The sequence below is a fragment of the Hevea brasiliensis genome, chromosome 8 (assembly GCF_030052815.1).
Source record: "Hevea brasiliensis isolate MT/VB/25A 57/8 chromosome 8, ASM3005281v1, whole genome shotgun sequence".
In the NCBI taxonomy this organism is placed as follows: Eukaryota; Viridiplantae; Streptophyta; class Magnoliopsida; order Malpighiales; family Euphorbiaceae; genus Hevea; species Hevea brasiliensis.
The window spans coordinates 93,931,708-93,947,411 of NC_079500.1; the positions used below are offsets into that span (position 1 = coordinate 93,931,708).

The 15,704-nt window shown below is 30.1% G+C and overlaps 1 protein-coding gene across 1 annotated transcript; it reads left to right on the plus strand.

Annotated features, from left to right (window-relative positions):
• Positions 1-8,028: 8,028 nt before the first annotated feature.
• LOC131182350 (phosphoglycerate kinase, cytosolic-like) lies at positions 8,029-10,748 on the plus strand. Its single transcript, XM_058151655.1, has 4 exons — positions 8,029-8,833; positions 8,956-9,216; positions 9,287-9,604; positions 10,200-10,748. The coding sequence occupies exons 2-4, from the start codon at positions 8,962-8,964 to the stop codon at positions 10,350-10,352; spliced, it is 726 nt and encodes a 241-aa protein (XP_058007638.1). The 5' UTR covers positions 8,029-8,833; positions 8,956-8,961; the 3' UTR covers positions 10,353-10,748.
• Positions 10,749-15,704: the final 4,956 nt, after the last annotated feature.

Here is a 15,704-nt window from a genome sequence, read left to right on the forward strand (position 1 = left end):
AAGTAGAGAGAAGCACGATGAATGCTGTAAATGCACTTCACCACAAATACCATCACTTTCATCTCCTACAAAAATGTTTCAAACGCCTAAATAAATAAAATTGAGATGCTATGAAAATCAAATCTCTTAGAGTAATAAGTTTCAATTTAATATTAGAGTGTGCCTATTAAAACTCGGGCTCATATAAAGATGAGTATATTTATCATCAGATTAAATTTTTATATATAGATTAATACATTTTATATATACACACTTTAATTAATTCTCTGTATATGTAGATATAAATATTTAATCTAATGATAATTAAGTTAGTTCTCATATAAATTTAAGTTTATATTAGATGCATTCTTAATATTATTATACTCATTTTTAAAATTATTATGATATAATAAATTAAAATTTAAAATGATTTGAAGCAAAGCATGTGAGTAGATTTATTAAAAGGTAAGTAGAGAGAAGCACGATGAATGCTGTAAATGCACTTCAGCCACAAATACCATCACTTTCATCTCCTACAAAAATGTTTCAAACGCCTAAATAAATAAAATTGAGATGCTATGAAAATCAAATCTCTTAGAGTAATAAGTTTCAATTTAATATTAGAGTGTGCCTATTAAAACTCGGGCTCATATAAAGATGAGTATAATTATCATTAGATTAAATTTTTATATATAGATTAATACATTTTATATATACACACTTTAATTAATTCTCTATATATGTAGATATAAATATTTAATCTAATGATAATTAAGTTAGTTCTCATATAAATTTAAGTTTATATTAGATGCATTCTTAATATTATTATACTCATTTTTAAAATTATTATGATATAATAAATTAAAATTTAAAATGATTTGAAGCAAAGCATGTGAGTAGATTTATTAAAAGGTAAGTAGAGAGAAGCACGATGAATGCTGTAAATGCACTTCAGCCACAAATACCATCACTTTCATCTCCTACAAAAATGATTCAAACGCCTAAATAAATACAATTGAGATGCTATGAAAATCAAATCTCTTAGAGTAATAAGTTTCAATTTAATATTAAAGTGGGCCAATTAAAACTCGGGCTCATATAAAGATGAGTATATTTATCATCAGATTAAATTTTTATATATAGATTAATACATTTTATATATACACACTTTAATTAATTCTCTGTATATGTTAATATGCTATTGCTCCCAGCCGATGTGGGATGCAGAACTTGCCCTTTCAATACCCATCAATTATAAAGGAATGCATGATCAAAGCAAGACTTTTAGAGTATATTTTTCATTCAATTATAATCATAGTATTCTTTTGATTTTAATATTTATTTTGTAACATAAGAGATTAAAATTTAAAATGATTTGAAGCAAAGCATGTGAGGAGATTTATTAAAAGGTAAGTAGAGAGAAGCATGATGAACGTAAATGCACTCCACCCACAAATACCATCACTTTCATCTCCTACAAAAATGATTCAAACGCCTAAATAAATACAATTGAGATGCTATGAAAATCAAATCTCTTAGAGTAATAAGTTTCAATTTAATATTAAAGTGGGCCAATTAAAACTCGGGCTCATATAAAGATGAGTATATTTATCATCAGATTAAATTTTTATATATAGATTAATACATTTTATATATACACACTTTAATTAATTATATGTATGTCTCGATATAAATATTTAATTTATTCATAATTAATTTAGTTCTCATATAAATTTAAGTTTATATTAGATGCATTCTTAATATTATTATACTCATTTTTAAAATTATTATGATATAATAAATTAAAATTTAAAATGATTTGAAGCAAAGCATGTGAGTAGAGATTTATTAAAGGTAAGTAGAGAGAAGCACGATGAATGCTGTAAATGCACTTCTATGAAAATCAAATCTCTTAGAGTAATAAGTTTCAATTTAATATTTGAGTGTGCCTATTAAAACTCGGGCTCATATAAAGATGAGTATATTTATCATCAGATTAAGTTTTTATATATAGATTAATACATTTTATATATACACACTTTAATTAATTCTCTGTATATGTAGATATAAATATTTAATCTAATGATAATTAAGTTAGTTCTCATATAAATTTAAGTTTATATTAGATGCATTCTTAATATTATTATACTCATTTTTAAAATTATTATGATATAATAAATTAAAATTTAAAATGATTTGAAGCAAAGCATGTGAGTAGATTTATTAAAAGGTAAGTAGAGAGAGGCACGATGAATACTGTAAATGCACTTCAGCCACAAATACCATCACTTTCATCTCCTACAAAAATGTTTCAAATGCCTAAATAAATAAAATTGAGATGCTATGAAAATCAAATCTCTTAGAGTAATAAGTTTCAATTTAATATTAGAGTGTGCCTATTAAAACTCGGGCTCATATAAAGATGAGTACATTTATCATCAGATTAAATTTTTATATATAGATTAATACATTTTATATATACACACTTTAATTAATTCTATGTATATGTAGATATAAATATTTAATCTAATGATAATTAAGTTAGTTCTCATATAAATTTAAGTTTATATTAGATGCATTCTTAATATTATTATACTAATTTTTAAAATTATTATGATATAATAAATTAAAATTTAAAATAATTTGAAGAAAAGAATGTGAGTAGATTTATTAAAAGGTAAGTAGAGAGAAGCACGATAAATGCTGTAAATGCACTTCTATGAAAATCAAATCTCTTAGAGTAATAAGTTTCAATTTAATATTAGAGTGTGCCTATTAAAACTCGGGCTCATATAAAGATGAGTATATTTATCATCAGATTAAATTTTTATATATAGATTAATACATTTTATATATACACACTTTAATTAATTCACTGTATATGTAGATATAAATATTTAATCTAATGATAATTAAGTTAGTTCTCATATAAATTTAAGTTTATATTAGATGCATTCTTAATATTATTATACTCATTTTTAAAATTATTATGATATAATAAATTAAAATTTAAAATGATTTGAAGCAAAGCATGTGAGTAGATTTATTAAAAGGTAAGTAGAGAGAGGCACGATGAATACTGTAAATGCACTTCAGCCACAAATACCATCACTTTCATCTCCTACAAAAATGTTTCAAATGCCTAAATAAATAAAATTGAGATGCTATGAAAATCAAATCTCTTAGAGTAATAAGTTTCAATTTAATATTAGAGTATGCCTATTAAAACTCGGGCTCATATAAAGATGAGTACATTTATCATCAGATTAAATTTTTATATATAGATTAATACATTTTACATATACACACTTTAATTAATTCTATGTATATGTAGATATAAATATTTAATCTAATGATAATTAAGTTAGTTCTCATATAAATTTAAGTTTATATTAGACGCATTCTTAATATTATTATACTAATTTTTAAAATTATTATGATATAATAAATTAAAATTTAAAATAATTTGAAGCAAAGAATGTGAGTAGATTTATTAAAAGGTAAGTAGAGAGAAGCACGATAAATGCTGTAAATGCACTTCTATGAAAATCAAATCTCTTAGAGTAATAAGTTTCAATTTAATATTAGAGTGTGCCTATTAAAACTCGGGCTCATATAAAGATGAGTATATTTATCATCAGATTAAATTTTTATATATAGATTAATACATTTTATATATACACACTTTAATTAATTCTCTGTATATGTAGATATAAATATTTAATCTAATGATAATTAAGTTAGTTCTCATATAAATTTAAGTTTATATTAGATGCATTCTTAATATTATTATACTCATTTTTAAAATTATTATGATATAATAAATTAAAATTTAAAATGATTTGAAGCAAAGCATGTGAGTAGAGATTTATTAAAGGTAAGTAGAGAGAAGCACGATGAATGCTGTAAATGCACTTCTATGAAAATCAAATCTCTTAGAGTAATAAGTTTCAATTTAATATTTGAGTGTGCCTATTAAAACTCGGGCTCATATAAAGATGAGTATATTTATCATCAGATTAAGTTTTTATATATAGATTAATACATTTTATATATACACACTTTCATTACCCATCAATTATAAAGGAATACATGATCAAAGCAAGACTTTTAGAGTATATTTTTCATTCAATTATAATCATAGTATTCTTTTGATTTTAATATTTATTTTGTAACATAAGAGATTAAAATTTAAAATGATTTGAAGCAAAGCATGTGAGCAGATTTATTAAAAGGTAAGTAGAGAGAAGCACGATGAATCCTGTAAATGCACTTCAGCCACAAATACCATCACTTTCATCTCCTACGAAAATGTTTCAAACGCCTAAATAAATAAAATTGAGATGCTATAAAAATCAAATCTCTTAGAGTAATAAGTTTCAATTTAATATTAGAGTGTGCCTATTAAAACTCGGGCTCATATAAAGATGAGTATATTTATCATCAGATTAAATTTTTATATATAGATTAATACATTTTATATATACACACTTTAATTAATTCTCTGTATATGTAGATATAAATATTTAATCTAATGATAATTAAGTTAGTTCTCATATAAATTTAAGTTTATATTAGATGCATTCTTAATATTATTATACTCATTTTTAAAATTATTATGATATAATAAATTAAAATTTAAAATGATTTGAAGCAAAGCATGTGAGTAGATTTATTAAAAGGTAAGTAGAGAGAAGCACGATGAATGCTGTAAATGCACTTCAGCCATAAATACCATCACTTTCATCTCCTACAAAAATGTTTCAAACGCCTAAATAAATAAAATTGAGATGCTATGAAAATCAAATCTCTTAGAGTAATAAATTTCAATTTAATATTAGAGTGTGCCTATTAAAACTCGGGCTCATATAAAGATGAGTATATTTATCATCAGATTAAATTTTTATATATAGATTAATACATTTTATATATACACACTTTAATTAATTCTCTGTATATGTAGATATAAATATTTAATCTAATGATAATTAAGTTAGTTCTCATATAAATTTAAGTTTATATTAGATGCATTCTTAATATTATTATACTCATTTTTAAAATTATTATGATATAATAAATTAAAATTTAAAATGATTTGAAGCAAAGCATGTGAGTAGGTTTATTAAAAGGTAAGTAGAGAGAAGCACGATGAATGCTGTAAATGCACTTCAGCCACAAATACCATCACTTTCATCTCCTACAAAAATGTTTCAAACGCCTAAATAAATAAAATTGAGATGCTATGAAAATCAAATCTCTTAGAGTAATAAGTTTCAATTTAATATTAGAGTGTGCCTATTAAAACTCGGGCTCATATAAAGATGAGTATATTTATCATCAGATTAAATTTTTACATATAGATTAATACATTTTATATATACACACTTTAATTAATTCTCTGTATATGTAGATATAAATATTTAATCTAATGATAATTAAGTTAGTTCTCATATAAATTTAAGTTTATATTAGATGCATTCTTAATATTATTATACTAATTTTTAAAATTATTATGATATAATAAATTAAAATTTAAAATGATTTGAAACAAAGCATGTGAGTAGATTTATTAAAAGGTAAGTAGAGAGAAGCACGATGAATACTGTAAATGCACTTTAGCCACAAATACCATCACTTTCATCTCCTACAAAAATGTTTCAAATGCCTAAATAAATAAAATTGAGATGCTATGAAAATCAAATCTCTTAGAGTAATAAGTTTCAATTTAATATTAGAGTGTGCCTATTAAAACTCGGGCTCATATAAAGATGAGTATATTTATCATCAGATTAAATTTTTATATATAGATTAATATATTTTATATATACACACTTTAATTAATTCTGTGTATATGTGGATATAAATATTTAATCTAATGATAATTAAGTTAGTTCTCATATAAATTTAAGTTTATATTAGATGCATTCTTAATATTATTATACTCATTTTTAAAATTATTATGATATAATAAATTAAAATTTATTTTGAAATTAAATAAAAAATATGTTTACAAATAATGTAATTGAATTATTTTACTTTACAAAACCATTGAATATTAAACTTGACGCAACCGAAGATTCTAAAGCAAAAGTCAAAGTGTCAAAGCTTGTGATCTTCTAGAAGAATTCTTCTTATATTCTACTTATTTGTTTCTTTGCTTAATTTCAACTAATTATGAAATAAAAAGTTGGAATCTGATTCGCATATGGTGAAATGCAAAACCATCAACCGACAGCTCAAGGGTTTAAGCTGGACCACAGAGAAACCCAACCCACGTACTACATAGTGCAGACATCTCTAGCCCAGTGTGTACCCCGCCCCAAGAAAAACCACAATCCCCTTCGCCTTTGAAGCCTCCAAGGCCCCAGACCGAACAAATCCACCTAATCTTCCTCTCTCTCTCTCTCTTTCTAAAGCCTTCTTTATTTTCTTGCTTTGTCTTTTCTTCATTTCACCCAGAAAGCTCTGGTCTTGATCTTTACTTGTTTCTCGTTGTATGCAACTATCCTTCACTCACTGTTATCATATTTTATATATACTAATTTGTTTATATATGCGCGTGTGCGTGTTCTACTGATCTGGGTACTCATGTATTGGTTTGTTTATTCTGGGTTTTTTGCAGGTGTGTTGAGATATGGCTACAAAGAAGAGCGTTAGCAGTCTAAATGACGCAGATTTGAAGGGAAGGGGTGTTTGTGAGAGTGGATCTCAACGTCCCTTTGGATGATAACTTCAATATCACTGATGATACCAGGATCCGAGCTGCCGTTCCCACCATCAAGTACTTGATGGATCATGGCTCAAAGTTATTCTTTGCACCCATTTGGTATATACTTGCAATGCCTTATTTAATGCTTTTTACCAGTTATATTTCTTGTTCTAGTTGGAAATTTTTTTTGTATTGATCTCTCCCTTTAGATCACTTATATTTACCCTTGTAGATTCTTGATATGTTTATTTGTTATTCTTCGTTTGCCCGACCCTTAATTTATGTGCTGATTTCATTGCTTCTACTAGTTGTATCTGCGTTTTTGGTGGTTATATGTCTGCAGATGTGTATCTACATCACGTAATTCTGATATCTCACAAAAACGCTGTTTGATTGTTGTGATATAGCTTATAGGATTTGCCTGAATCATGCGCATGTTAACAGATTTGCATGTTCTTCTGATATCTGATGCTGTTTTGATAAAATGGGTCTGTGGCTTGTCTTCTATCAATGCTCTGGTTGATATTTCTTTATTTTGCTTCCTGCTAGCTCCTTTGGATATGTATAAAATAGTTTAATTGTTTGTGGTTGTGATTACTTTTATCGTGAAATTGGCTTTTTCAATTATTATTATGCAACTTCTCAGCTTTATTTTTCAGTAGTGCCTATTTACCCTTTTGATCAGATTTCTGCTTGGTTCTGTAATTAGCTGTTTGGATCTACAGTGGTCGCTGCCCGATAAGCTTTTTATTTTTTTCGGAATAGTTTTTGCTGGTGCAAAATGTGGCTTTGAAAATGGATTTGTGCCATGATATCTGTCATATATTCATATTTGATATCTGGGAGAGGACACCTACATTCATACACATGGTGTATTTTCTTTGGTGTAATTGTGGTAGTAATTGGATGGCATTAATCTGCTTAGTCAATTAATCAAGTAGAAGGATCAGTTTGAAGGACTAAAAACAAAAATCCTAAGTGTTTTTAGTACTGAAGAAAGGTGGGCATCACAAAATTTATTTATCTAAGCATTTTTAAGTTTCTTTGTTGCTATTGTTTCTTTTGATGGCTTCATTTGTCTAAATGTGGATAAGGCAGTGCTTAGCTATCTGGGCCTTCCCAATGAAAGCTCTTCTTGGACTTGTAATAGTAGAATTATCAGTTCCTTTTGTCGGTTGTAATATGCATCATCTTTTTGTCTTTTTCTGCCATGAGGAAAATTTCCTCGTCTTCTAGGTTATGTTAATCTTGTTTTTTTCTAGGTTATGTTATTCTTGTTTTTTTTTTTTTTTTTTTATTTTTTTTATCATTGTTATGACTATTGATTGAATTTACGTGATCAAAATTCATGGAATTGGTAAATTAAGGTTATATTTTCCTTTGCTCAACCTCTATTGGGGTGTATAGTGTGATATTCCTTCTTCTCTTCTCCATCGTTGTGAGACTGTAGTCCATCTAGATATATCATACATTTTTGTCATAGACATCATTAAATGAAAAGATCATGCCTGACCTCTGCAATCCATTTTTATGGAATATTCAGTTTCTTTTTGAAAATTGAGTTTTAACTTTCTTTGGCAAGAATATGAATATTTGTTATAAAAAAAAAATCCAGACTGGAGGTGTGCTACCTTATGCTTGAAGTAATGTTGCCAAGACGTATGAGGTGATATGGGATGCATTAAATTATTCAAAAATAATTGGAATTGATAAAAGATATTCATTTATGTGGAATATTTGTTATTATTTTGAAAGTTGAACTAAAACCTGTTATTTAAAAGGGTTAAGATTTGAAGATGAGTAAAATTACTGAAATGTGACAGGCTGAAGAAAGATGCACTGTTGTTTACATGAGCGTATGAAAAAGTTGATAGCTCTTTTACTATGAACAAAACCTATGATCTAGAGTGATGGTTTGCTTACTGGCATGAAAGTATGTGCATTCCTTTCAATCACATGTCTGTTGCATAATAGAATAAATGAGTATGTGATAAATATGATTTTATTCTGTGCCAATTTTTGATAGTGAGCACTTGTATGATTATTTTATCTGATTGTGCTTTTCAGGGACGTCCAAAGGGTGTTACGCCCAAGTAAAGCTTGAAGCCACTTGTACCTAGGCTATCTGAACTTCTTGGAGTCCAGGTTTGCCTTCGTCTCTCTGTCCCCTCTCCTCCCCAACTCCTACTCCTCCACTCCCCCCTCTCTGTTCCTCTGTTTTTGGATTATCTGGGTTGCTTAGTTTTTCTTATTCCTCTATACAATAGGTTAAAATGGCTAATGACTGTATTGGTGAGGAAGTTGAGAAACTGGTGGCTGAGCTCTCAGACGGAGGTGTCTTGCTTCTTGAGAATGTAAGGTTCCACAAGGAGGAGGAAAAGAATGATCCTGAATTCTCCAAGAAACTAGCTGCTCTTGCAGATGTCTACGTTAATGATGCATTTGGCAGTGCTCATAGAGCCCATGCATCAACAGAGGGTGTGGCTAAATACTTGAAACCTTCTGTTGCCGGTTTTCTTATGCAGAAGGTGTGTTAGATGCCTGTTCATTTTTCTTTGTTCTTTCATGAAAGAATGCTGATGTGCTTTTTGCAATTAGGAACTTGACTATCTTGTTGGAGCTGTGGCAAATCCTAAGAAGCCTTTTGCTGCAATTGTTGGTGGCTTAAAGGTATCAACCAAGATTGGAGTGATAGAATCCCTCCTGGGGAAGGTTGATATCCTCATATTGGGTGGAGGAATGATGTTTACTTTATACAAGGCACAAGGGTACTCAGTTGGGTCATCCCTTGTGGAGGAGGACAAACTTGATCTTGCAACTTCACTTGTTGAAAAAGCCAAGGCTAAGGGGGTATCTTTACTGCTGCCTACTGATGTGGTCATTGCTGACAAGTTTGCAGCTGATGCCAACAGCAAGGTATGCTTTTCAATGGCTTTTGTAGTGAATTTTTGCCTGGTTTAAGTGACCAAGAGAAACTTGAATTTCTTAAGAGAAGCATCTTAGATATCAACTGGTGGTGGTGCCAGTTTGGAGTTGTTGGAAGGCAAAGAACTTCCAGGTGTTCTTGCTCTTGATGAAGCCACACCAGTTGCTGTGTAAGATTAATCTAATTTTTCCCCCTCATCCCTGTGTCAGTGCTTTTATCGTGCTTCATAAAGGAGAAAGGGTTGTTGTAGAAAGATATGAGCTCATGTTGTAAATTTTTCTCTTTGTTTCTTTATGCTAAAATTGCTAAAATAGACAGCAAGGATGAGCAAAGAGAGCCATCCAAGTTTTTAATATATGGTTCATTTTTATCAGTTGTTTTATTTAGAGCTTCTATAATGAATTGATGTGTATGAAATTGAGAACAAAAATTGATAAAGGGCGGAAAAACCTCAATTTGTTTTTCTTTTCTTCCTTATATTAATAAATTCTAGTTTTGATGCTGAAATCATCGATTGATTCCATACAATTGTTTTCAGTTAATATTTTGGTTTCTTGTTTGAAATATCCACATTCCACAACACAGATGTCTCTCACATGGCAGCAAAGGTTTTCAAAGCCAACCGGTTTGAATATCCAGAGAGTGAGAACAGCACAAGAATATAGATCGCTCCCTTTGATTGCAAATCTGCCGTTTGAAGCATTTCAGTATGCCCAAAATGTCCAATCATGCGGTTGAAATGTATTGTGCATATATGACAAGGGGTTAACAAATTGAAAATGGTGGAGGTGGTAGCTGTAGCGCTCTTATGTGATCTCCTCCCCAGTCTGTCGCAATGATGCCAAAGACGGTGGAAAGTAACCTACGCAACAAACTGTGTCACAGAATCACCTTACTTTCAGAGCACATGATACTTTCTTCGTTGGACCACTTTTTGTATACAGTAACACAGCATAGAACTTCTGTTAAAAAATACTGTAAAATTATTTAAAATATTATAAATATATCAGATTGGCATGAGAAAATATGTTTTTAAAATCGTTTGAAAAAGAAATCTTGATGTGTATTAATTGATATGATAGAAATAAAAAACAGAAAAAAAATCATAGAAGGGCACCATCCTTTTTTCTTCAATCTATTCGTAAGTGGAATATATATTTTGTCTGTTTCAAAATTCAACTCTCTTTGTGGCTACGACTAAGTCCTGGATTATGAAGTTCGATGGAAATCATTCGTCTTTGTGCAAGGGAAAAAAAACAAATAAATATAAATAATAATTTAAAGAAAATAGATTCAATATTATACATAAAAACAGAACTTGAAGATGATAGCTAATTATTTATGATTTGGAATAAAACATCTCACAGTGGCCTAAATATGCCCTGGATTATATAGGAAAAAGGCAAACACACCAGGAGGCCGTAAGCCCCGTTCTGTTAGAACCCTAGAGCGGGCTAAGTGAATAACTGTGAAGCAACGGCCACTGTGACTCAAGTATAGAATTCGAGGGCTCCAAACTTGTCTCAGCCCCTCGCCAATTGCGATCGAATTCCATGCCTAAGTTTTCCCGATTCCGGGACTGCATCTCTGCAGGAAGGGCCCGGGGACTTTCCTGGGTACAAGCAGAGGCACCCAACCACCACCTCCTGGTGAAGTGCCTTTGATGCCCTTGGTGGAGACTTATAAAGTTAATATGCTATTGCTCCCAGCCGATGTGGGACGCAAAACTTGCCCTTTCATTTAGGGCTGAGCACAATACGGTTCAAACCGAAAAACCGAACCAAACCGATTCAATTCGGTTCAATCGGTTCGGTTTTAAAAGTTAATCGGTTCGGTTTTAATTTATAAAAATTTCGGTTATTTCGGTTCGGTTCGGTTTTGAAGAGAAAAAATCGAACCGAACCGAATAGTGATTTATATAGTCAAATCGAACCGAATCGATTTTTGAATTAATTTATTTTTATGGAAAATTTATGAATTATATTTAATTTTATATATATTAATTATTTAATTTCATTGATTAATGGTTATTAGGTTCAAACCAAAGTTAAAATTAGACCAAATAACTTGAAAATCAAGTCTAAATTAAAAAATCAATCAAAAATCAAACTGATCGGTTTAAACCGAACCGAACCGAATTAAAGCGGTTCGGTTTGATTCGGTTTTTCACTAATTTCGGTTCGGTTCGGTTTCTAAAATTGGCGGTTCGGTTTTGATAATTTAATTCGGTTCGGTTCGGTTCGGTTTGAACCGATTGCTCACCCCTAATCATGTTTACCTTTTTTTTTTTCCCTTAATTTGTTTTTTACACAGCAAAAGATTAAAAGGTAATTTCTTCATGTGGCACTTTACATCATAAGGAATTACAACAAATTAGGAACTAAATCTTCACTGATAGCTTAATGCTCTCCTAAGACTTGGGCAATCACACTAATTTAGGCTAGCTGTATGTAACAAAACTATACTTTTTTTTTTTTTAAGTTATATCAAGAAGGCCTAACTAAATAAGGGAAGAAAAAAAAAATACTAATCAGGGATTACAACAAACTAAGAACTAAATCAGGGATTATACAAATAATAAGGGATTGCAACAAACTAAGAACTAAATCAGGGATTATACAAATAATAAGGGATTGCAACAAATTAGAATCTAAATCAAGAATTGTACAACTAAGTGATTATATAGCTAGTGAATTCTAAGTCAACTCTTCCTCAAATAAGGAATAAAAATAAATAGGAAAGATTTTAGAGATTCTAATAGTACATATTTAACATTCTCTATTTTTGGCTATAATATAGGATCTGATTAAGCTAAAATATTACTTTTCACATATGTAAATTTTTTTGTACTATATAAATCGTATCTATTAAAGAGTTTTCAGTGCCTTTTTCGTCAAACACTTGCTATAAACCCTAAGAAACTGGAGTTAATTAATCTTTCTTTAAATTTCATTTCTTTTCTATAACCTTATTATTTTTTGATTTTTATCTCTTATATTATTACATGTACTGCACTGTAAATAATATATTTTTTTTCCTTTTAAATTAGAAGTATGATATTTTAATGTTATATATATATAAAAGCTATGGCGCCTCACTTTAAAAAGGCACTCGCCTCGCCTCTCGCCTAAGGTTATAATAGGGTACCCTATCGCCTTAATGTCCCCTTTCTCCTTAATAACATTGCTTATATGTTAAATTAACAACCTGAGGCGTTTCCTTTTATTACCAATTGTGCCATATTATACAAATAATTGACTAGTTTTTGGATCTAGTTTTTGTTCCAAAATGTCTTTGACGTTTCATAATGTGCTTTAGAGGGGTGATCCAATATATGAAACATGAGCACTTGTGCCTTAACCTTGCTTTGCTGAGAGGCTGCAAGCTGCAACCGTAGCTTGAACTGATGACCTCAAAGTTACAAATGAAGTAACTTTACTATTACACCAAAGCTATAATGAGCATTAAACTTTTACAAAATGTCAAGCATTAATAAACAGATTTCTTGACCTATCCTACATCAATTCCTTGAACTATTTTGCACCTTTTAGGAACCTTTAGTGTGAAACCACTTTCATGGATTTAGTGTGCCTTGAAATGAGGAGAAATTGTGAGACATGATTTTATTCTTGAATATTGTAGAATAAGCGCAATACATGCTTGTACATGTGTATGCACATAGCCTAGAGAGAATTGTAGATCCACTTTTAAGTAATGCAAACTTCAAAATAGCATTCAAGTATGAGAACCATTCATAGAAAGTGTAGTTAAAAGTGTTATTAAGGCGAGAGGCGACATTAAGACAATAGGGTACCCTATGGACTTAGGCAAGAGTTGAGGCGAGAGCCTTTTTGAAGTGAGGCGTGCATATATATATATATATATATATATATATATATATATATACTTTTACTAGTTTAATGAGTAAAATACAATATTGAAAAGGAAAAAACATATTATTTGCAGTGCATTCATTATATGTAATATAAGAGAAATAGAAAATAAAAACTCAAGTTATAGAAAGGAAATGAAATTCAAAAAAAAATTAATTAACTCCTCTTTATTAGGGTTTAGAACAAGTCTTTGACTAAAAAAGGCACTAAATAGTAGGATTTACATAGGATAGAAAAATTTACATTTGTGGAAAGTAATATTCTAGCTTAATCAGATCTTGTATTGCAGCAAAAAATGAAGAATGTCAAATATGTGCCGTTAGAATCTTCAAAATTTTCCTATTTATTTTTATTCCTTATATGAGGAAGAGTTTACTTAGGAATTCACTAGCTATATAATCACTTGCTGTATAATCTTTGATTTAGATCCTAATTTGTTGTAATCCTTGTTAGCTGTATAATCCTTGATTTAGTTCATTTGTTGTAATATCTGATTAGTTGTTTTTTCCTTGTTTAGTTAGATTTTCTTGGTGTATAAATTCTTCTTATACCTGCAACTTAAAAAACAAAAAAAAGAAAACAATATAGTTTTGTTCATGTACAATTAGCCTAAATTAGTATGATTGCCTAAGTTTTAGGAGAGGATTAAGCTATCAATGCAAATTTAGTTCCCAATTTGTGGTAAACCCTGATGATGAAGAGCGTTATATGAGGAAATTGCTTTCTAATCTTTTGTTGTGTAAATAACAAAAAAAAAAAAAAGGGTAAATGTTACATGAAAAAGGTGCTGCCTCTGTCACCTCTCACCTGGCACCTTTCTCTTTGGGGAGCTCGCCTCATGCAATCCAGGCGAGGCGCTAGAGGGTCGCCTCGCCTCGCCTGGCACCTCGTGTGGCACCTTGGAGTGCCTTTAACAACATTGCATGGTTATTGAAGGTGAAAGCCACACTAAGGTGCAAAGGATTCTTGGACTGAGATGTGAGGCTCAAGTGCATACCTGAGCGACATTAGGCGCATTGAAAACAAAATAAGACGTATATAATCCTAAATAGGACTAAAATATAAGCACCATTAAATAACATAAACCATTTACAGTTCTAGCAGTGAGGTTTTGAAATCCAACAAGAATAACGATTAAGTCTTAATCCCAAATTAGTTGGGGTTGGCTATATAGATCTTTTTTAGCCATTTAGCTACATTTGAGACCAATTCTGCATCGATCACTCCGTGCCATTTTTGGTATCCCCTTTTCTCTCTTTACTCTTTCAACCACAAAAGAACATAAAGCAACTAAAAAACTACTATTCAATTCTCATTAAGAGTAAGATGGTCTCCATGTTCATCTCTATAATCATCAACATCATCATCATCATCTTCTTCTTCTTCTTCCTAACTTCCAAAGTTCTTTTCTTCTTCATCTTCATTATCTTCATTATACTATTATCTTCTTCCTCATCAAGACTACTACTCAAATCTCTTCTTCATCCTCATGTCTAAGTACTAGAGGAGCATTGGCTCTCAAATTAGAAGTTGTTACTGTGCCATTTCCTTACATCTAACACCTTGGAGTAGATGTAGGCTTCACATTTTTTCTTTTGTTGCTCAAGTACTATGGACGTTGTCTTCAACTTCAATAGCTTTAGCAACTGCACACCAAGTTAGATTATCATCTTCAAACACAATTTCATCCTAATCGTTCAAGAGGACATTGGTTTGGTCAGTTCAGCTTGTGTTTATTCCGTTGGATATTTTATATTTAATGTGATGGATGTTCGCCTGATTCTGTTATTACAGATGTATGGTCAATCATCAGAATACATATGAATTTGAACTTAAATAAAATTCAAGCAATGCTAGTTAACTAAGCAAAGCAAAGCTGCCATGGTTTGGTGGATATGAAATTCCATGATTTGGAATAATGGTTGCAACTATTTGATGCGAAGGATATTCTCCTGATTCTGTTGTTACAGATATATGGTCAACGTCAATCATCAGAATACATCTGGATGGAAACTGAAATAAAATTCAAGCAATGCTAGTTAACTAATAAAACTGCACAGTATTTGCAGATAAAAATTTCTATGATTTGGAATAAGGTTACAAATATTTAATGCGATGGATATATGCCTGATTCTCTTATTACAGATGTATGGTCAATCACCAGAATACATCTGAATGTAAACTCAAATAAAATTTA